The following is a 23,975-nucleotide window of genomic DNA, read 5'->3' on the forward strand; positions in this document are numbered from 1 at the left end:
CTGTAAAGTTGCTGCTTCCATGAAGTCAGTATGCTCTGCTCTAGGCTCTGTGGTGACAGAGATCACTGTGTGTGTGCTTGTGGTGGAGGTGGACACTGCATTACTTAAGACTAATCTATTAGTATTAGTATTTTGGGCACCTCTACACTAATGCCACTTCCCCAGCATGTCTTTGTCATGCAAATGCACTCCTCTTCCTAAATACTGTTAAAACCCAGTTAAATGTACATGTGATCACGAAGTGAGGTTTCTGGGGCAGAAATCTGAAGTGGCCATGTTTACCAATTTTCTCCTCATCCCTTACCCTGACAACAGAAACCACATTTACATGATGTTTGGTTACTATAGAAAGCTGACAATAACTCTGTGTCTTGAGTGCATGTAACATACTGAGTGTGAGACTCAGGTTTGGTTCCACACACAGACACACACACACACACAATGTATTCAGTGGTGAGCGAAGCCCTTACTAAGTGCTTATTAATATTGTATGGTTAAATGGGAAATGTTAACATTTTTTCAATTGCCTTGGCAGCCTAATGAAATATTAAACAATAGGAGAGCTTTTGTTTTACCATAATACCAGGAAAGGGTAAACATGAAATTAATAACATCTTTTTTGAGGGAATGAGACATTGATGAGGGCACAGTTTGTACATTTAGACAGATTACGCCACATGTACAAACATCCTGCAAATATGTGGTTTAGGGGCATTTCAGGACCAATTAAAACTCCCAATACATGCACTGTTGGCTATCACTGGGCCTTCATTTGTTGATTTAAAACTGAATGAGCACAATCATCAACATAAATCTTGTGCATCTCATTCATGCATCTGTCCGCCATTAGCAGTTCCACAGAGACACAGCTTTTCTCATTGCTCACGCAATGCTGATCCTACAGCGCTGCAGTCACAGCCAACACACAGTAAGATGACAGGGCCTTGACAGTTATTAAACATTAAAATGAATCTAAACATGGAGCATGTATGCTTGCAAAGGGTTTTTCATATCTTTAAGTAACTGGACTGAAGACAGATTAACCACAATTAATAACCACTTCCAATAAAAGCTTAAATAAATATCAGCTTTATTAAAAAATGACTGAAAACAGAGTAACGGTACAGTACAAAGTGAATGAGTCAATCTGAGTCTGAGTCACTCTGAGTTTTAATGATCCGTTTTGTTGGGCTTTTACTGAGAGTCCCGACACTGTGCAGCGGCCAGAGCTGTGCGGGACAAAGGGTGCAGAGAAACAATGGGTTAAAAGAGAGCAGAGACTCACATAATAACAGAATGAAGCACTTGCAGCCATTATGTACAACACTTTATCGCACTTCTTGGACACATTTGCTAATGTGGCTTTTAATGATGTGTTTGACTTCATAGAAGAGCTTGTTATTTCATCAGCTGTCGTAATAGGGCCTCCAGTGGAGTGCCGCTGTCCAATCAGATGGACAGAAGGTTGGCTGACCTGTTTCCAGGGTCGTGCTTGCTATGACATCCAGTGACATGACAATACAGCAGAATGGAAAGCTAGACAATATGTTATCCAGGCTTTGGTCAATCAGACACACTTGCTTTGAACTTCCAACTGACTCATGTCTCTGAATTGGGCTTAAAATGGCCATACAGGACTGAAAAAACAAACAAACAAAATTATAGGTGGCTTGGCACTCATATGGGAGATTTAATCCAAACTGGTTTTTCTGATTTTGCAAAAAAACAAAAACAAAACAAAACATATTTCTCGCATTTTCCATATTTTTCTTACTAAAAATCTCTCTCTATATAGATATATATGTATATATATTAACATACAATACACCTCCCCGTTACCTTTAAGCAAACACGCCCTCGGATGAGGGCATAGGGAATTGGGCCATAGCTCCTTGAGTCACTGGAATTTGTAAGGTTATCCCCTTCTAGCCATACATGGCCTTTTGGAACCTAAAAACCACACCACACACAGAAAGAAGGCAGAAAATGGTTAAGATGTAGGCTGTTTTACCTCACAACAAAGGAATCAAATGGAAAGCAGCACAACTTAACTTTAACATGTAAAAGTGAGTTGACCTATAACGTACTGAGAACCCACCTTAACCCCACCCCGCTACCTCCAACGAGTTGCCTAAGCCATCCCTCCCTCCTCAGCCTCCTCCTCCAACTTAACGTCAACTTGCCTGTCCCTCTTTAACCCCGAACCGTCTTAGGAGAGGGGTCATGGGTAACGGGCAGGGTCGGGGGGGATTTAGAAGAACTTCAAACGGGGTCATTAGGCTGTTGGCTGAGATCTGCGCCCCTCTTACCCAGGGAGGGTAAAGCAAGACAGGGGCCTAAGATAGCTGGGCAGAGAGAGAGAGAGACGGAGGGAGAAAGAGGGAGCTAGAGAGGGCTAAGCTGCGGCTAGCAGCAGTGTCCAAGGGTCTCCACCGCGGTCCGACCTGCCAGTGGGGCGGTCATCCAAGCGGGCTCTAATTCACAGTGACACCAATTATGATTAATCTCATCACTTTAGGAGAGTAGGCTTGTCAAGGCCCTAATTAAGTGCGCTGTCCCCCCTATATGTGCAGACAGGATCAACAACACATTATATTGTCATAATGGGCATCACAATCCACGAGTCTATTTTTGTGTTGCCTAACTTTTTAACGGCAAAAGTCCTCTGGAGGAAAGAGAATATCGCGAATAAAGAGACTGAATATTATCCAGACCCAGGTGACGTCACGTCTTCGCCTCTGCTCGGACTCCTTATTCCGATCACCCCGCTCTCTGATTAGAGTCTTCAGTCCTACTGTGAGATGCTGCGTTTTGTTTCATATCCGATAATTGAGACAGATGATGTGACATAATCACGAGCCAGTGACATGTTGACCTAACATGAGGTAAACAACTCGCTGAATAACGACGACACAAATGAATATCATTAAAGGAGTCATCTGAGAACCATATGTCAGCATGCTGGATTCCCACCATTACACCTCATTAACATGGTAACATATGCTGGCTCCCAAGCACAGGAAAAAGAAACACAACCGTTTGTCATCTGCCAAACGAGAACCCCCCGTTTCTCCTCATCTTCTATTTAATAAAAAAGAAAAAGAAAAAGAAAAAGCACCATCTTCGCTGTGCTCATCCTAAAGACGTGGAGTTATGATTATGAAAATCTGTCTGTCCAGAATTTGGTGAAACCGCAGCACCCACATACTAAAAGGAGTAAGCTTGTCATGGCAGCTCTTGACATCACTTCTGTTCTATTTAGGATCCCAACCTGAGAGAAATCACCATGGAGGTCGGTCAATCAGTCCTATCGACAACGGCAGAAGTAGCACAGAACGACCTCAGAGAAACTTCAGTTAAGACAAAAGTGCTTTGAGGATCAACCAGGCCGTATTTCAGAGAAGTGAGAAAGTGAAGAGGTCTGAAACTTGACCTGCTGTACTGAGGCCAGAGCGCGAATAAAAGCTTATGTGTATCACCTTGCAAGTTGCAGGTGTGTGAACAAGGGGGAAAAAAAAAAAAAAAAAAACAGCGAGTCAAAGGCAAACCTCTGAATTAAAACTAGCAGCGCTGTAACCAGATAATGTGCCATCCTTGACTATGCTTTTCAAAGAGAACCGCTGTCTCAAGCACCTGTAAATAACCACAAAACCACTTGATTTTTTTGCATGCACATACATGCGTTGAAGAAGAGCAGCATACACATAAAGCGGTCATCAACACGTGTCGTTTCCAGCCGCACAGACTTCCAAAGGCCCAGCACAGTGTAGTCAGATGTGGAGTCACTTGGATTTGCTCTGGCGTGACGGACGGCAGAGACTGCACCCGTCCTGTGCTTGTAGGCTGGGTCGACGCGAGGCATTGTGTACCTGTCAGAGACGTGTCGAGACGCACTGAAACTAGAGCCTCTGCTCACGGTGGAGGTGTGTTGTTTAACAGTCACACCATTACGGTGCTCATTATGTTAACATGGTTGAGGCGGTGAATTATGCTCAGTTTAAAACCACACGGACTTACTGAGTTCATCTTTCACCATATTTCTCTCTGCTTACTGCAAAGAACCGAACGTATGGGGACATTTCATCTCTCTCTTGTCACTCTCTCGCTCTCTTTGCTATAATATTAGGGATCAAGTGTCATTGTTTTGACACAATAGCTCTGACACAGAAATGATTCCTGAAAGGTGACAGGGCAATTAGTCTGCTGTTGGATCTCTGAGGGTGGAGAGGACCTGCCTGTCTGTCTGAAGAAAAAAGGAGGTGATGACAGGGTCTAACACCGCCTTCCAAAATTCATCTTTACAGGTCCACCCATAATGCCTCACACTATCCTACCACTCACAAACAAACACATACATCCTCTGGGGGGAAAGAAAAGTCCCTGAGGGCGCCCAAACATTTATGTGAACAGCGGGTATTTTCTGTTACCTCAACGCTGTCACATAAAGGAAGTGATTTTGCCCCTGGGAGTTTCAAGAATTAACATGTGGCAGCATATATTAGGCTGCATGACATTATAAAATGCTTAGTGACAGTCAGATTTGGAAAGACTGGCATAGCAGTTATTTCAAGCTTCTCACCTGCTTTTTTAAGTTTTAAGTGCGAAAGTTTAGAGCAGCAAAGTATTATGATTATGCACGTCACATTTCCTCCATTTTTCAAGAGGTAGCTGACAAAAACAAGACACACGTGCATCCCTACAATGCCACAATGTCTGTCATCAATATTCCTATGAATTAAGCTCTCTTACATTTTCAAAGATAAGTAGTTCAGCAGCGTGCGTGGCACACATCCAAAGCAGAGCAGAAACAAAAACAATCTGATGAGTTTGATACACCGGCGCTGTCGTTCAACAGGTTCTAAACTACAGCTGAAACAACTGTAGTCAATTAATCAATCAACAGAAAATCAATCTGAAGCAATTTTGACACTCGATTAATCACTTCAGTTGTTTGATCAAGCAAAAACATCAGATGTCCAGCTTCTCAAATGTATTGTTTATTATCATTGTAAAGTGAGTATCTTTGACTTTTGGACTGCTGAAGACGTCGCTTTGGACTCTCAGAATCTATGATGTATGTTTTTGGCATTTAATATAGAAAATGATTACTCAAGTACTTGTTGACAAGAAGAAGAATTGCACTGAACAGACGACCTTGCATTGAAGTGTGTCTTTTTAGATCATAACTAATACGGATCTACCTCAGCTGTAGTTAATCGAAGTGATTTTTTTTTAACCTTCACGTTGATTCAAGTCAAGTTGCCACAGTACACGCAGCTCCAACGAGCGGTATGTTCATCCCGGTATGATCGAAGAAGAAGAAACATGCTACACGCCACCAAGATATCATCATCTACGGACTGGTTTCAGCGTGCTAAGTGAAGAAGCCTTCAAAATGAATGGAAGTCAATGAGCTTCATCCTAAACTTAATGGACAAACCAAAAATACTGCAGCTGTTCACCTGGTGGCAAATTTGAAAAGGAGTCAAACTGAAACTTCTGTCACTTCATCCTGGGATCCTGAATCACAACGCAAAGACGTCACCTATTACAAGTTCAGTGCTCCGTTTGTGGAGGTGAAGCTAGTAGAAGAGGAAGCCTCTTTATTTCCTGTTTGATTTGCTGAATGACACTTAGGGGCTTGGCCTTATGCTGCGTTTGGCTGAACTCATTCAGCAGTCTGCCCATAGTCTATAAAATACACAAGAAATTCAAAAAAACATGCAACATAAATGCAACCTTTGGTTTGTGGATGTACGCACATACACACACACACTCTCTCTCACACTCAGTCACACACACCCACACCCACACCCACACACACACACCTCCACCCACCCATCAGTCTGTCCATTCGGCTGGCACTAACTCTAACAGGCTTCAGAGAGATTGCAGGCCTGAGCTGTGGGCGTTGGGGAGAGTAGTAATAGAAAAGCAATGACAGTGGTTTCAGCAGCAGAACCCCTGCTCACTCTCTGGTTTTATCACTGTTCTGAGGAAATATAGGTGTTGTCAAAAGCTGATATTTTGACCAATGACACAAAATGGATGTGTGCGGTCTAAAATGTAAACAACTATGATAGTATATAGGCTGGGTACACACGCACAAAGGAAACCATTGACTGAAAGTTTTGCATTATGCATAGAGATCCTGTCAAACTATCAAGTGTTTTGTTGTCCTCATTCTCTATTTTACTGTATCTTTGGTAACCTTTTTTTCTTCCAAAGAGACTCTGAGTTGTGGTTGTTGGAAGTGGAAATAGTAAAGCTGCCACCAGGAGCCTTACTTGGTAAAACAGGTAATCACAAGATGTATAAGAAGAGCAGCTGGACAGAACGACACCGTGGACAAATAGGGGCTGGGAAGACGTAAACATACTCACATATGTGTGGCTCTGGAACACACTGGACGGGCCACTAGTGCAGACCTTGTCCCCCTCCAATCCAATGACTCTTTTGCAAATGTTCATATTTGGGTCAAATGGACTCTTTGCAATTACTATATCACCCCTGAAAAGAAACGAAAACCACAGTCACTTAGGAACAGTTCAGGGTGCATTCATTCACAGTGAATGCCTTAATGTCTCGTCTCATCTATGATGTATGTCTGTAGGAAAGTGCCAGTCAATCCTTTTTATTTGAGAAACAAAAAAAAAGAGCACAATTCTTTTCTGATTTATGTCAAAAATGGAAATTGTGTAATGTCTATGCATATTCCAACATGTGTGCTCTTTTCGCCTGCTGAATACGACTCCACAGACTGGAACCCACTTTTGTATTTTGCAAAGATGACGGCTCATACGTTCAGAGAAGACAACATCATGGTTGACAATGGTGGGCTCCATGGATGGACCAGAACACTGAAGCAAAACAACAACAAAAACACACTTATTCCATGTGCATTGATGAATTAATTTAATTTGAGACAAAAAAATCATGAATTCTGTAATTGCAATAATACGAACCACCACAACTTCACCAATGTATTCGAAGGCACAATGTGCAATGCAGCCATACTGGACAGTGTAGCCCACAAACCCCAGAGTCTTCCCCAGCACTCTGCGGAACATCTCCACCTATAGCACAAAACACAACCACAGGTTATGGCACCATGTCAGTGTACATAGCTATCAAAGGCTCTATACATAGAGTGGTGAGGGGATAACTCTGTGTCTGATCCATTTATGGTAGGCGTATGTCCTTCATACGGTTTCTGAAAACAAAAAGTTGTGTGGGGTTACATTTTACAGGTGTGGACAAGGTTGTCACAGTTGGCCTACTGCTGAAATGGCACATTCCCTGGTGTTTCATTCACAGAGGCTGAGCGGCCAGTTGACAGCAGAAAACTGCCCTGAACTTTGATCCTGTGTAGGATGGACCAATCAACACCTTGAGCTCAGGTGACGGACAAACACAGAAGCTGTGACACGTCCAGCCGAGCAGCTCCGCACTGTCTACAGCTAGTCCCTGAACCTGTGCTGCCTCCGCTACGGCCAATCATTAGAGCAGTTATCAGCTTCTGTCAGCACCATAGAAACACAGAGACTCCCCCTGCACCCACCCACCCACCCGCCCGGCAAACACTCTGTCGCACAAACACGCACGAGGACAATCCGTGTGTCTTCTAAGCAAACATCCCAGCCACACTCAGGTTATTGACTTTTACTCAAGCCGCAACCTGTTGGATGGAGAGAAGAAAGTAAGTCAATCTTTACACACTGTCATACACAGTGTGTGTACGCAGGCGCACCTGCACATACACACACGCATAGACACAAACAGATTGAGACTGTGTGTTTAGAAAAGAATAGACACAGCTTGGCTTAGAGGTTAGTCTCCACTTCAAACATTTTTAGCTGAGGCCGCTGTCCTGCCAGTCCACCACAGGGAAAAGAAATCTTTTTCTCTGTCTCTCCCTCTCACTCTCTCTCTCTCCATGTCTTCTCTCCCTCCGAGGGTATTATTAACCAAAGCAAGCAGAGCGGAAACCAAAGCCCCAAATCCTCAGAGCTCTGGGAATGACTTCCCAAAGATGGACAAGGATTAGACCCCCAATTTCTCCCTTGCCCCACCACCTCCAACTCCCCGCACCCCCCTTCTCCCCAGGTCCCCAACAGACCGGGTGTCAGGTGGCTCTCCCAGCCCTGCCAAAGGTGTTACCCCTAATCCCATTACCCCCCTCCACTCTTCTCACACACACACACAAACACACACACAATGCTCTCTCATTCATGCCAACTATATTCCACCTATTAAACCCTCTATCTATCGTTCATCCCGAGCATGGTTTGTCTCTTTGGCCCATTCGCCATCGCCTCTGAACCAAAAAAGACAAACTCCATCCTTTCCCCTCCTTATGTATTGCTACTCCACTCTTTCCTCTGCTGCCTGATCACCCCTAGCAACCCTCTGATTTTTGCCGCCCCTGCGAACGAGAGCGCTCGAGCAGGTGAAGGGGGACAGCTATATACACTCAGCACAGGGCCCAAATGAAGTGCCCCTTTCCAGTCACAGCCTGCTCTGGTCCCTTCTCCTGTTCCACGGGAACTATAAACTCAGTTCCTCCCACAGCTGGTACAGTAACACCTTTGGCCCTATAATTCCTCTATTGGGAAGCAAGTGGTCTAAAGGTTAATGTGAATCTCAGGTCTGCACTAAGGCGGCATGTTCAGCTCTATTTGTCTTGCTCTCAGCTGCCTCCACCAGCATCTCTGTCATAATGCACTCGCAGATATGATCTCACATGTGCTCTTCCTTCTGCTGGGCTAGGGATCAGGAATCTCTTTGCTAGCACTCATTCGCAAAGCACAGTGGACAGCCTCCCGTACAGCTGCCCTCATATCTCTGTTTCAGCCGCCCCCTCCATTCCACCGTGCATTCATCATAGGTAGGGATTAAGGGACTTTGCATAACAAGATCACACAGCCAGTGACTGATATCAAGAGAGTCCATATGCAGCCGCCTGGTTTTCTGAGGCACCCTCTGTCATTGATATTGTGTGTCTGTGTGTGAGTGCATGTGGTGTGAATGTGCACAGACAATAGCATTACCTATGTGTTTCATAGGAAGTGCATATATGAGCTGCAGTGACTCCTCTGGGAGTCAGAATGAGGTGGACATCCACAGAGACCTCTGATTGGATCTCCATTACGTCCAATTCCCCTGAGCAAAGAGTCAGGCAACACACACACTATCTACTGCCCCTAATACCCAGCCCATGTGTGTGTTGGGAGTACATTAATTGAATGCTGTATTACAGCTGTAAATTAACACAAAGTCCCTCTGTTAATCCAGGATTACACGCCAAACATGTTCGAGGGAAAACAAAGAAAAGTCAGTGCAGCCCTCTCTGCAGAACCATCTGTGGCCACCGGCCTCCCATGGTCACAGCTCAGCGCTACAGTGGGGAGACGAGAGGGATCCCAAATGAATAGCTGCCGATAGAAACACATTATTGTGTGTTTAACTCTGTGATCCTCTTACTGAGGGAGCACTGTTTCACTCAAGGCATGAAGATGAATGAGTTTTTCTTTCTTGCAATACCAACCCTGAGCACAAAGAGCAGCATGATCGGGATGCCCATCACTGCATTCGCCCAGCTGTTGAAAACATTTGGAGTGTATTATTCGATACACTGCAAAAAAAAAAAAAAAAATGTGAACAAGGTGTTTTTCATGTGCACTGACATGATAAAAGAGGCTTCCTGAAGAGACACATCCACAACGAACCGAGAGTCTCTCAGAAACTGATAAGCACTGGAAAAGTCGTTGTTTCACATCAAACGTGATGCTTCCTCAGGATGAGAGTTTTCTATAAAAAAAAACCAAAAAAAACCAAAAAAAACCCATAACATTTCCATACTCTGATCATTCTGCTTCAAATCAGCATAAAAATTGTGACACTGACATTTTGTCTGTTGGTGTTACGCACCCACATTGAGGTTTTTTTTTTTTTTTTTTTTTGCTCATTACGATTTAAATAGTTTAATGGAAACCCAGCTAAACGTAAGAACAGTAATAAAAAAAGTTTTGAAATCAAACTGAAAATAAAGCAAAATCACGCATATCAAAATTAGGTATCACTGATACCTAATTAAAGGCACATTATTGAAGCCATGAGGTAACATTCGAAAAGGAATTACTGCTCCTGGTCTCAGGAGATTTGAACCTGCCATTGGCTGAGTAGTGTTAATTGATATACATGGCCAGTCTATTAGAACCACAAAGAGAATCTCAATCCACACAGCACATGAGCGCCTTGCAGCAGACTCCTTACACAACTAAATTAGGAAAACATGGGCTGAGAGAGAGCTGGGCAACGGGGGGGCTAAGAGGCTTACAAGCCCCTTGTCAGATATTCTTCTTCTCCCTGAGGATCCCAGATGGAAGGGAGTCTGGAGGAGCAGGCAGCACTGGAGAGGGGACGAATCCCACCTCTGATGTCCTCCTCTGGGCAGCAGAAGGCAGAGGAGGTGGGGCATTAGTCCTGTTGCGCAGAGCTTGATTTGATCTTAATATGAGCTATAAAAAGGAGGAGGTGCAGCAGCCAGGGGGTCTGCTTCAACTATCAGTCCAATCAGAGATTATCCTGCTGATTTAGACACAGGCACCTGGCTGGATGGAGAGTGACAGATGTAGAAGTCCCAGTCACAGAGTTCTATGTCCAGCCCCCATCTTTTCTAGCTTTGCCTTCTATCAGAGGCTTAATTGAAGCGACTGATCTCCATATTGCTCTTTTATTCGTTGCTAAGAGCAACACAGCCGTGAAACAGCTGAGCGAGGTTACTATTTGAGGAGGTGAGGGTTTAAACCTACAATCAGTGGGTCAGCCAGAGCAAATAATAGCCAAGTGATATGAATACAACTGCTATGAATTGAAAGGAAGTGTGGGTTGACAGAGTCCCCAGCCAATTACATAGAATGGAAAAATCAGCCACTAAGCCTTATTGTATTGACCACAAGCGAATGCGTGGTGCTGGCCTGGTGCTGAGAGAATTGAGAGATCTTATCTGGTTTTGTATTAGACTGACAAAGGAGTTTGTGTTTTGCACACAGCAGCTCATGACAAAGCCTGATATATTTTAACAGCAGCTCATGACAGACACCTCAACCTAAAGGCAAACCTATGATTGTTAAGAATGCAATTTCCTCTCATTCTTAATGAACATTTTATGCATTTGTTACTGTTTTTTTCTATCCTGCAAAAAAAAAAAAAAAAAAAAATCTCAGGAAATCAGAATAAAGCTGGCCGAACTATGGGATGTTGAATACATGGAAAAAGTCCAATCCTTAGACAAAATTAGCTGTGTACAAAATACATCCTATGCTTATTGTACTTGTGCCCTTAGAATATTACTTTACTTTCAATGCTAACAAAACAAACATGGTGCATGTTGATGATAATCTTGCATCCCCCCGACACAAGAGGTCTACTGCTTCTTGCAGTCCACACTGATGGCCGAAATGGACTGAAGAAACCAAAACAGGCTGACCAGGAAAGGTCTGACATGTTATGACTGCTGCCATTATATTGCTCAATCAGATACAGAGACTGATAAACCGGACAAAAACACTGCAGAAAAACACACACATGCATAGATGACATGTTGAGGAAAAAAAAAAGGGGGTGGGGGGGATCATGCTCTTTTTGCACAATTAGGCTGCTGTGTTTACACTACCGTGAACTTGTGCTACAGAGCTCTATAGTTAAAATAGGATTTTAAAAGAATTGGCAATGAGGTGACTGGCACTGTGCAGAGGACGTGGAGAAAGTTTCCACAGCATTGTAGCTGCTCGTACATCCTGCACGTTGCACTGCTGAAGCAGCCTCTGCTCCTTCCAAGATGCAGGTCAGTCAGCGCATCTTATTTGTCTCATATGGGCTTTCCACAATGCCCAGTGTTGTCAGTCATGATATATTCCCTTGGTCTCCTGTCAGCACATATAAATCTCAACAGTGCTGTCAAAACAGCAGGACTGCCTCTGCTGAGAGCATTTGTAAAGTGAGCAGTTGGGCTATTGCTTCCTCTGGAGCCCTTACAGTATCCTGTGATCTTGTGCTGCCTCTGGCCTCTCTCTGCCACACAGAGCTTTTTACAGCTGTCTTAAGGATTACACTGATCTCTCATCAGTCAGCCAGTATTAATAGTGGACATTATGCAGTACAAAAGAAATTGGCCTTTCCCCCACCAGCGCTTTGCCTAATCTGACAAAGCATTCAGAGTTCTTGAGACGTGCAAATGAGGTTTCTATTTCACAGCAAACATTTTGACATGTCATAATAGGAAATACAGGTGTAAGTAATAATATTGATGATGGCTCTGTTCTAAGTGCCATATAACAGTGTGGCAGTGAGCCAGCATGAACAATAGCAGGACCCTGTAAACAAACAGTTGAATGGAATTTATTGACCATTAATTTTATTATTTATACATGATTTTCCTACTGTAGCATATCAAAGTGTGCCCTGTGGAAAAAGTCCATTACCTGATAAGCACAGTGATGAATTACATTCCTGTTTTTAGTGCTGAAGCTCCCTGACAAACTCATGTATGAGTTACTTCAGCACACAGAGGGGACAGAGGGGCACTCACTATATACATATATATATACACACACACACACACACACACACACACACACACACACATCTATGCTATTAACAGATTCTACTGTTGCAATATGAGATTTTTTTTTGTTGTAAAACAAGCTCATATTTTCAAATATATATATATATATAGTTCACTTTCTGCTAGCTACGGCTGCTTTACTGGGAAAGTAATGAGTAATGTCACTCATTTCCATGCAGCTGCTGTTGTGTGTGTTAAATCGCTCATGCTACGCTTCTCGTCACAAACACACACATACAGTCAGACACTTCAAAACTTCCAGTGTAGCATTGTGATTGTGATTCCTGCCTCCTGAACATAATATACGCCTTCATATGTGTAGGCTACGTTATGCTCATTTCCGATGAAGACGTTATCGTTGCGTTTTTATACCCCATATGTCCCCCCTAGAATAGAATACTATGCGCACCAGCTATGACATTCTATTAATAAATTATTCTCTGGTGGCTAATAAATATGTGGGCACAACTGTAAACGAAGTATTTGTTTCTGTCAAACAATATACGGGTCAGCAATGTACCAACAAGGTCACAGTCAAAGCCAGGCGTTAGGTGACTTTTAACGCATGAAATACCTGCCGGACGTTGCCAAGAGCACATACGTCCACGTTTATGTAAACACGATTAATATAAAACAAGCGACTTCTCTTAAACAAAGGCGCTTTACTCACCTACTAACTGAGGGATTCAATACTCCGACCATGCACTTATCATAACAAACTGAACTTCCTTTTAACGGCGTCCATACGCGACCTCGCTACAATCACTGCCCTCATTGGTCGAGCGTTAACAATTTCTTCTCTGATTGGACAATACGCTCCAAAACATCAAGAGGCGTCACAGTGTTACTATGCAGTATGGCAGCTCCCATGAGCAGTGTGGGTAGACCCTCATCTGAGCGTTCATCGTTCAATACTACAAGTTTTCAGAAGAAAACAAGAAGCAAGTTAATCTCCATACCTGGTACCAGACCCTCGGTTCAAAATGGACAACTCTTAGTTTCGACCGGTGTCACGTCACTCGACTTTCTGCTCGGTCAGTCTGCTGTTCAGATGTAATGCTAGCGCTAGCTGCAAACACTAACAGTAGTTTCTCAATGTAACGATCACTGAAGTTGACTGGAAGATATGAACGTAGCTAAATTTTCAAAGGGGGAATCTGTGACTTTAGACAGAATGTGGAGTTTTGTCACTGTCTGAATAAAGTCTATTTAGTGTGGAAGTTAAGGTTAGCATTATGGATGCTATGGAGATTTCTGTAATTGTAAATTGTCCATGGCACACGGAAAGGTTATTTGAAACTGTGTCTGTAGTTTTTCTCCTTTAGCTGATTTCAGAAATGTAGCTTTCTCAGTTGTAATTTAGCCATCGAGGGCCAAGATTGTCCAAAAACTTTAATATCCCTGTTTACTTTTAAAGCATTGTAATCTAACAGCAGTCATTAAAAAAACAAACAATACCAAGTGTGTTTATAGAATTGGCATGTCATGTTTCAGTGTCAAGGCCGCCAAAATACATCTAACTGATGTCAAATGACAGCTTCTTCAGGTTATAGCATGAAATTGATGATTCATGAAATAAAATTAGACATCAGAAGTTGTGTATCACAACTTTACACACTTGTTATGCAGTGATTGCAGGGGTGAATGAGTGATACAGCTGAGCACTGATAAACTGAGGTGTGATCACTAGTCTGTGTAAATGCAGCAGTAAACTGTCAGTGTGGTATCTGCAAATATTTTATGAGGAATGCCACTTGCTGGTTGTCCCTGAACTATTATTATCTAAAGAGGCCAGTGTTTTTAATGAGGGAATACTCTGGAAATCTTCAACATGAGGTAAAGCAAGATCATCCCTGTTCTCATCTTTATTTATTTTGGGCTATATTTTGAGGTAATGTATAGAACATCCTCATCAAGATTTTAAGGCCTATTTCCCCTTAAATTGAGCCAGAAATGTTGTGTCTTCATGTAGTTGTGAAGCCAAAGATGCTCATAAAATATATATTTGTATGTTTTCCTGTGTCTGATAAGGGACACGAAGGTTTTGTGTATAATTGATGTTAGGAACATTGTGCCATGCCAGGTTTCTTGGTTATTTGATGTCTGTTTATTCGATCTGTTAAGTATTTTATATGGCTGTTCTATTTTATGCTTGTTCTCTGTAACATAACTGGTTTAATTCACAGGTGTGGCAACATCTGAGATGTCTTGTTCTCTCATCCTAAATGTATATAGACCTCTTTAATCTCAAATTACCAGCCATAATCTACTGTGAACAGGCACACAGGAGCAAACAATAGCCACTAACATTGTTGGATAAATGAAAAAAAAACAAAAGAAAAATGTTCTGTGTTGACTGAATTTAATAAAGTCATCACAGTCATCAGTGACTACCCTGAAATGCTCGTATAAACAATTTAACAGGGTTAATGAAACTTTTTCCATAATCAGTGTGAAAAGAAACCATCAGAGACCTCTCTTCAGATATCTGCTTCTCTAGTAGGCCGTTTTTGATTGTTGCTCTTGTGATTGTTGACATGTCACAGTTGGAAAGTCACAGGTGTAAATAATAAAATGAATGATGTCCGAATTCCTTTTAACCGCTTTAGATCCAGGATCCTGCTGTTGTGCTTATTGTCACACTGTCATGGCTTAGTGGGAAACTTGAATAGAACGGAGCCATCATTACTGTTATTAGTAACACCCGTGTTTTTCCTTCCATGACGAGTCAAAATTCCTGCCATGAAAAATGAAGGAGCAGCAGTGGGTCAAAGGGAGGCTCCGAGTGGTTCACACTGATTCAGTGTCTGTAATATGTGACTGAAATGATTAAAAAAACTGATAGTATTGCTTGTTTTTTTTCTCCACAAACAGGTGGCGGGTTAGCAGTTGGAACGGTGCTTCTCATAGGTGAGCCTCTCAAATTTAACAAACAATGGAAACAATAACAACTGTTACCGGACAGCAAACTCTCAAAAGTTCTTCAGCATTTTAGCTTTTTGCATATGAGATTAATTTTGAGCAAACACACATCAGGACACACAGCTCGTGAACAGATAGGTAGATAGAATAATAGGTGACGTTTCTTGAACTACAATTAGCCTCTTCCATAGTTCTTAAAGCAGTGTGTTAATAGCTGAATGCGTTTGCTATGACTTGAGCCATAAAAGGCAATTAGTACAACTACAAGTGGTGAACTACTGTTTAAACAGAAGTACGACAACAGTGCATGCATGTTCATAAAGATCCATCATGTGTAATATTTAATACTATAAGCTGGAAAGATGCACATATGCTTTTTGGAAACTCCCTCAGTCAAGAAGATGTATAGATATTAAATGACATTGCATTAACCTATGGCTGGAATGTAGCTCCTGCATACTATCCATATATTCATGTATAATCAAAAATCAAATGCATTCCCAAAACAGACCTCAGTAGTCTCCTCTGTCTCCTGCTCTTCGTGGTTAGTGTGTCACTGTTTAGCAGAATGGCAAATAGAGTACTGACCTGAAGGTCTCTAGTTAGAATCCCAGGTGTTCACACTTCCACTGTGATCCTTAATGAATATGCTCATCTGCAGATGTGTTATAGAAGTTTTCGGGAGTACATTGAAAGCAAGTGGGTTTTCTAGGGACTTAAATGTCTTCCACTGTATTATTATTGTTATTATCATTCATCATAGGCTAGGCTATATGCACTGGTAGACAGTGAGGTTAAGGTAGTCTTGTTTCCCCTTGAAGCTGTAATTTGTGTGTAGCAAAGGCCTATACCAACTGATGATATTGCTTTGCCCTTTAATTCACCCCCCCAATCGATGCAGGAGTCAGTGATTATACACTAATGCGTTCTTCCCTTCCATTTTGTGAATCAATGTACGGTTGGTTTCATCTGGTAATGAGAGACACAGTAAAGGTGAAATGCGTGTGTGAGCTCTCTTGTGTTTGGCTCTGAAAGAGCTGTGCGTGCGTGCGTGTGTGTGTGCACTGTGCACACTGTGCTGTCTGTTTTGTTGTGTGTGTGGGTGGGATGGGATGGGGGGAGTTTGGAGTGTGTGTTTGTTTGTGTTTGTTTCAGGCAGTCGTCTCCTACAGTCTGCCCCTTTAGCCGTGATGGCCTGTTTGTGAGACACAGACATAAAATTATCAGACTGGTCGTTGTCTGCCTTTGAAGTGTCTTGAGCTGTCCATCCTGATTTGTCAACCAGAGGGGGATCAGCCCAGTATGGCTGCTGTCTGAAGATCTCTCATCTCATGTGTTTTTGTAAGAGAAGGAACAAAGCTTCCCGGCTCTTATTATGTTGACCATGTATGGTTTCATTCCATTAGTTTAAATGAATGTTTTTCTTATAACGTGCCGATAATAATTGCTATTAAATTAGGCCTAAATATTGTACATGCTTAAATATTTCAAACCTTTGCAGTGCCCCTCTAAGAATTATCTTAGTTTTGAGCATCGTTTAAATATGTGTGTAGAAGAGTGTAAAACAAATAGTGAAAGTCGTTCATCATAATTGTTAGTCTGATAAACAAAGCAGACCTGATCGTTATAAAGTACAACAGATGTATACTTAAGTGTAACTACAGCATGTGCAATGGGAACGTATAGTAATTATAAACATGTCGATAAAGGTAGGTTATATTCAGCTGCACGACAGTTACACAGTAGTTCAGTTCAGTTAACATCTTTGCTGACTAACAAGAGGACGTGATTTTTGCAGCAAAGCAGCACAAGACAACTGAAGACATTAAAAGTGCTGGTGCTATGTAGAACATAATAAAATGTTTGTAAAAGCAAGAGGCCGAGTCATCTGTCCAACAATAGGTGTGTCTGTTTAAGTCTGCAGTTTTTAATATGTTGAGGTGAGCAATCTTAAAAATCAACACCATGTGCTTAAGATGAAGCTTAATAACAGAGATATGTCAAACATATCCCGTATATGGACCTTGACAAATGCTCATAGTTTGCATTGAACTTAATATAACCCACCTTTTAGCAGTATTTATAATAGAAAGTCAGTCACTGTAAAGCTGAAGCTTTCAGTGTCTCTATTTTGTTTACCTGCCGTGTGGCCTAAATTAATTTGAGCTGCTCAGTAGAAATAATAGCACTTCATAGAGCAAAGATTCATACAAGGGGGGAAACACTCTGACCTAGATATTTTGTCTCCTCCCCCTGCAGCTTTAGCAGATATGATTCAGGACTCTTGCACTCCCACTCCCCTGGTCCAAGGCAAATCAAGCAGAGCCTTTCCACCCCTTTACCAAACCTTAGTAAAAAAAAAAAAAAAAAAAAAAAAAAAAAAAAAGAGGAAGAAAAAAAAAAATCATCCCATGACTGTCCAGAGTGACTGATCTACCTGAAAGATATGACCGTCCCCCACCCCCTGTTGCTCGTATACCCCGCCACCTCACCCCCCCTTACCCCCCGCCTCAACAGCCTAATGACTCCTGGAGGTTCCATTTGTAAGGCTCCCATAGAAACACAGCCACAATAGGCCCCATCTTGAGAGGGCCCATCTGGGAGTCTTTGTGGGGCCTGCTGAAAGCCACAAAGGCCTGCTGACCTAGAAACCCATCAATAAGAGAACAGGGAGCCCCACCGACAACAAATTGAAGAGCCATGGAATTTCCTGGGCCATCCTGAGTCCGTAGGTGAGGACATGGACCGGGAACGTGGGAGGAGGAAATTCTCCAGATGTTTGAGGATGACATGTCAGGATGTCATTCCCAAGCTGTCAGCTGTATGCCTGTTGCCTTTAGCTGTCACTGCTGCCTTTGTCCTTGTGCCCACTGTTTGTCATTGTGTTGAGAGGCCTATGAAATCTTTACAAAATGATGATTGGGACAGGAGGCAGCAGTAGCATGCTGGGTAGAGTTATGTGCCCTGCTCGGAGGGGGCTTCATGGTGATGATGCAGGCTTTTTTTTTTGAGGATTTGGGGTGTGGAATGGCCGGGTGGCCGCTTTGTGTACACTGAGAAAGGCCACCTTTGGGAAAGTATGTTTGTCCATTTAATGCTTGAGAGATTCCTCTAAATGAGACTGTAATGCCATCACTCCAAGTGGAGAATTACCCTCTCCCCATGTGTTTAAAAATCTATCTTTAACCTGCATTTATGATAATAAATACACCTGATATGAATGACACTAGAAACATATTGATGAAAAGATGCCATTGCTGTCAGAACTCACACAAGAAGTAGAGAGATTCGAACGAACCAGATGTCAGGAAGCATTTTCAGAACAGGCACCATCATATCCCACTTCTGCCTCCTCCTGTTAGTTGTCCTGATAGCTGGGGTACCCTTGTGTTCAAGGGGAGCGGTCAGGTGAATACTTAAGACAGGTGTCTCACTCTTACCTCCGCTGCTGGTCGTGGATATGATAGGTGGAAGTGGACAGGAATCCTGTTAAGACCTTAACAAGAGAGCTGAGGATGTCATCTCCACTTTGATGTTCAGATCACCTGTGTTTCTGTGCCATGTCCAATTGCCACTTGGTCTTTTCCTGACTAAAGGTAGCCTGAATGTGGTCCTTATATCAATTACAGTCAGCAGTTGTGATGCGGTCATGAATTGCAGGATCTGTGGTGTGTGAATGAATGGTCGGAATGAGGCAAGGTCCAACGATAGGCTTGAAGTTGATATATTTTTCATAGGAAAGATGTACCTATTTTATCATGAAGCCTTTCCTTAGGCCTCACAGACAGTGTTTGCTGTGTGGCACTGATTGATGGTTTCTTCACAGTGTATGTTTATGTGAGTTTTCCACTCAAATTCTAATCATTGTCTTCTGTTTCTTTTTAAGAGGAGGACCGATATGATAGCTACTCTCGTATGATCTTAAAGTACTTCCTGGCAGAAGGGGTGGTGTGTCAACACGAACTTTTTCTGGCGGCCGCTCAAGATAACCCAGATGACATCTTACAGGTATGAGAGGAGGTGCCGTCTGTCTTGTAAGCTCGTAGGAATGAAATGTGTTGTTCTGCAAGGTATTATATTTTCTTCCAAGCGACAAGTCTTGACACACCATCGACAAAGACGCTAAGACGGCCTCAATATGTCTACTTTAACATCATCCCTGTATAAATGCTGCGGAGATGTAAAAGACATTTCTGAAAAACTTTTGTTTGTTAAGTCATCAAAAGATGTCAAAAATGTTCTTCTTACTTTGTCACAAAATACTAATGAGCTCCTGCTGTACAGTATTCAGCCAGGTTCAGGCTGGTCAGACCATGATTTAGCAGGTATTATAGACGCACAGCTTTCCCCAAGATGTGTCAGGGTCAGCGGGGGTGTCCGAGAGGTCGAGGGTAGCATGGTTGTGGCATTGTTGAAATGTTTCCCGATGCATCATTCAATGAAGAGGACCGTAGCTCCAGAAGCTGACTGCCACCCATCATACAGGAGGAGGGCCTCTCTCCCACTGATTGATAGTGGGAGGGGTCACAGCCTCACCCTCTCTTTACATATCAAAGACTTATTAAGAGAGGGGGACTCCCAATGGGGATATATCACATCATTTAGTGTTTTCACAGCTACATTCACGGTATGCTAATCTTCACATGCTAAGGTTGTACTTTATGCATTATGTTAACATGCATACAAGAAACCAGTTTATTGGGAGAAATCAGGTTAAAGCAGGAAATTGGAGAATGCGTTCACATGTACTGTGATAAGTTAGACACTCACGTTTACTTAGAACAGCTAATCAGATTTCCCACCCACTCCCACTATGTTTCTAAGCCAAGGCTGACAAGATTTTATTCCATTTTGTCGAAACTCTTTTTTTACTAGTTGCACAATGAAAGGACAGGCTCTTTTATGGGATATGGTGCACATTGGTCTGAATCTTATAAAACAGTCTACTGTTACTCTAATACTGCTTTAGAAGCTGACTAAGTTTGACTTACTTCAGTTCCAGTTTTGCTCAGACACATTGCTAAGGATCATTCATCTCTTTGCACTGCTGCCACAGCAATACTTTTCCTGTCTGAAGGCTTTGTCATGCATGTGCTCTTGTAAAAAAACAAAAAACAAAAAAAAACATTAAAAGCATTGGGTTTTTCTTAATTACTGATTACAAAAGGTTTGCTTTTCGTTAACAAAACGTTTAAGAAATCAGGTAACTGTCACTTCAGACACTTGAGGTGTCTCTTTGGCCATTAACAATCAACATATTTGAACTCCTTGTATCATTTTGTGCAGGAACTCCCGGCTCCCATCTTGGACGATGTTGCTATCCACAAACCAGTGGAGCAGCCCCGGCTGTCCTGTGAACCTCAGGACAGTTTGGATGCCATGAAGATTGCCTGGCGCTATCAGAATCTTCCAAAAGTGCAGGTGATCACACAACAGTTTATATTGTCTGGTATTATGATGATTGCAGCATGGATGGACCAGAATATACAGTAGAATAGAGGTAACTTTGCGTTCATGCTATTTTAAATAGAAGTCCTTGTGTCTCTGTTAATGATGGTATGAGAAAGAACAGCACTGGCTCTCTGGTCTTAGTGGTTCGGCAATTGTCTCCACCACTAAATCCATGAGCTTCTAAACTCCTTTGTGGAGTGAATGAGGCCTCAGCCTTTCCTTTCAGCGCTGGACCAGATTACTCACACTTAGCTGGCAATAGGTAGGCTTTTCACTGGTCCCCAACTCACATATACACACACATACACACACGCCTGCACCCCTGCTTAGCCTGGGAAACAAGAGTACTTTGCAGTCTGTGCATTGACATGTCTGCTCGCTCAACCCTATGACCCAGACCTGCGCCTCTGTCTTCCCCCAAATCCCTGCCTTTCCCCCTGCTAGGGTCGGCAGCCCTACACTCTTTCTTCCGCTTTGAGAGGTGACCCTCCCCTTCTACTTCTCTGCAGTCTCCCCCCTTCTGTCTATAATCCATATCGCTATGTGGATTAACAGCACACAGTGTGTCCCTGGGGATCCTCTCCCTCTTTCTCTCTCCCTGGAAACTTCTTTATATCTGTGTCCTTTCCTCACCTCTCCCCCTTCCCCTGTAAAATCGTCTTTACAAACCACTAGTAAGCCCCACTAGAGGATTTGCATCCCAAATTCACCCCCAGAGTCAACGCTTACTTTCCCCTTACACACACCTCTCCTGGCATAGCCCACTGTGTCGCTCTCCCGATGAAGACATCAGATCAAAGGTGAGGCCATCAGGGCGGGGATGGAACGCTAAGCGGGTTGCCTAGCTCACAAAGAGAAGATGAGCCCCTGACCCCCCTGCCCTGCTGACCCCCTCGTCCCGCCAGGAGAGGGACACACCGGGGGCCCTAATCCAGATTAGAAGTAGATTAAGGGCCCCTCAAACAATGGAATCCCCGGTTTCACTGAGAGAGAAGAGCTAAAACTCTCTCTTTCAGCTACAGGAAAACATCCGCCTTCCCCGGCGTCCCAGACATGTTTGTTTTCACAGCCAGAAGTGGACATTTATGTGAAGAAATGATTAAGAGTGTGGTCGTAGTGGTTATTTAACTTCTCCGCTGAAGGAATGTTGAGGAATGACCCATAAACAATGCAATTGCATTACCATAGTATCGTGAAGCACACTCATTTAACATGTTAGAAAGACAAATTAGATTATTTTATGTTATGAATTGCTTCATTCTCATCTGAAATTAGTTAAATGCTCATCATTTGTTCTCAAAAGTTTAAAGCAAGCAGTAGAGTCAGACTGGGATGATTCAGAATACTTTTAAGTGCTCTTTAATTAAAGATTTTTAGTGTTGCTTTATACTCAAACATGCCTTTGACTTGTTGACCCCCCCTAGAGTGCCCTGGCATCCTCATCCCGGTTCGGCCACTACTATGACGTCTCCAAGACGATGGAGCCAGAAATTCGCCAGGCAGCCAAGTGCCACCGCTTCTACCTTCCAGATCATCCCACCCAGTCTTCACCCGCACACAGGTAAGACGACAAGACATCATCCACAGAACACATGGAAACCAATGAGACACCATCTGCAGAACACGGGCACACAAACCCGACATCATCCACAAAACACAGTTCCACAAATAAGACATAATCCGCAGAACACAGGTAAGCAAACGTGGCATTGTTCACAGAATACAGATACACCAACGCTGCAGACAGTCCAACATAATTTAATGAACACATACTGTATTAGTCCTGCAACCAGCGAGTACATGAGAGAAAGGAAGAAAGACTAGATCGAGCTCTTCCCAGTACCATGAAGAGCCTTTTGTTTGAGATTCCCATTTATAAGAATTTAATAAACTGCTGGGCTTGAAGTAAGGATTATTTTCATTATCGTTTAATCTTTTCTCGGTTGTTTTCTCTATAAAATGTCAGAAAGTAGTAAAAAAAAGATGCTCGTAACAGGATGATACAAAACAGAAAAAGACAGTAAACCTTTGCATATCATGAGTTGAAGAAGATGGAACCAGTTAATATGGGACATTTTTGCTTAAAAAATACTGAAACGATCATCAGAATAGTTGCTAATTAATTTTCTGTCAATCCGCTAATTGATCGGCTAATTGTTTCAGTTCTAATAAGCTGTTAAGTGTTGTGTAAGTAGTTACTGTGATTCACTGAATTGAATTGAAAAACAAGAAAAAATGTGAACCATTACACCTGGAAGCTAAAGCATCCACTGTTTTCATCATAGTTAAATGAATTGTCTGGTTTCAACAAAACAGTATTTTTTTAAATATTTGTTCTAAAAACTATCCTGAAATAGTTTTACCCTTTAAACAACTGATACAAATCAGGTTCAGCCTCTATTCTGAGGATCTCGCCATTGGCCTAAGATATTCAGCCTCTTGGAAAGGTTGTGTATGTCTATTCAAATAAGGGTCTTGTTTGCTCAGCGTCTGTTTGATTTCTCCTGCGTTGAGTGTACTTAGGGTTCAGAGGTCATGCAGGCTCTTTACTCAGAGAGTGCTGCTGAACACACAAGGGCACACGAAGGCTCGCTCACACACACTGAGTAAATACAGCAATCTGGAGCACAGAGGATGTGGAGGAGGCTTTATAGAATCCCTCTTCTTTTATTTCAGCAAACAGGCTGTTTAACAGAGCACCAGTGCAAACACATTAAATGTTGTGGCTGTTCAGTTTAAAGTATACTTTTTCACAAGTGTCGACCGTGAAGTGGATGAAGTATCGGTTCATAACTTAATAATGTCTGTTAAAAGGGAACCAACAAAAGAATGAAATATGTTCCCCATTGATGTTGGCGGCGTTGTGCCATCTGAATGGGTTATAGATCTCACAGACATTTTGACAGCAGGAAACTACACCTGCACCGCACCATTGTGCCCCCAGCCCCGCCCCAATACTGACACACGTACACGC

The 23,975-nt window shown here is 42.6% G+C and overlaps 2 protein-coding genes across 3 annotated transcripts in view; one reads left to right on the forward strand and one right to left on the reverse strand.

The window, feature by feature from the left end:
* Positions 1-1,069: 1,069 nt before the first annotated feature.
* Positions 1,070-13,383, reverse strand: immp1l (inner mitochondrial membrane peptidase subunit 1). Of its 2 annotated transcripts, none has more exons than XM_076726577.1 (6): positions 13,299-13,383; positions 6,966-7,076; positions 6,772-6,860; positions 6,384-6,510; positions 1,840-1,950; positions 1,070-1,229 (listed from the first exon to the last, which is right to left on the reverse strand). In XM_076726577.1, the coding sequence occupies exons 2-6, from the start codon at positions 7,068-7,070 to the stop codon at positions 1,143-1,145; spliced, it is 519 nt and encodes a 172-aa protein (XP_076582692.1). In that variant the 5' UTR covers positions 7,071-7,076; positions 13,299-13,383; the 3' UTR covers positions 1,070-1,142. The 2 variants fall into 2 exon arrangements, with proteins under 2 accessions (XP_076582692.1, XP_076582683.1); XM_076726568.1 differs by having other exon boundaries at positions 1,080-1,229; positions 6,980-7,076; positions 13,299-13,364.
* A 76-nt stretch (positions 13,384-13,459) lies between these two features.
* elp4 (elongator acetyltransferase complex subunit 4) overlaps positions 13,460-23,975 on the forward strand; it is a 53,350-nt gene continuing 42,834 nt past the window's right edge. The window contains exons 1-5 of the mRNA XM_076726590.1: positions 13,460-13,662; positions 15,503-15,538; positions 19,437-19,558; positions 20,837-20,971; positions 22,426-22,562. Coding sequence (XP_076582705.1) covers positions 13,485-13,662; positions 15,503-15,538; positions 19,437-19,558; positions 20,837-20,971; positions 22,426-22,562 — 608 coding nt within the window. The 5' untranslated portion in view covers positions 13,460-13,484. The remainder of the gene's footprint in view (positions 13,663-15,502; positions 15,539-19,436; positions 19,559-20,836; positions 20,972-22,425; positions 22,563-23,975) is intronic.

The sequence above is a fragment of the Chaetodon auriga genome, chromosome 1 (assembly GCF_051107435.1).
Source record: "Chaetodon auriga isolate fChaAug3 chromosome 1, fChaAug3.hap1, whole genome shotgun sequence".
Lineage (NCBI taxonomy): Eukaryota > Metazoa > Chordata > Actinopteri > Chaetodontiformes > Chaetodontidae > Chaetodon > Chaetodon auriga.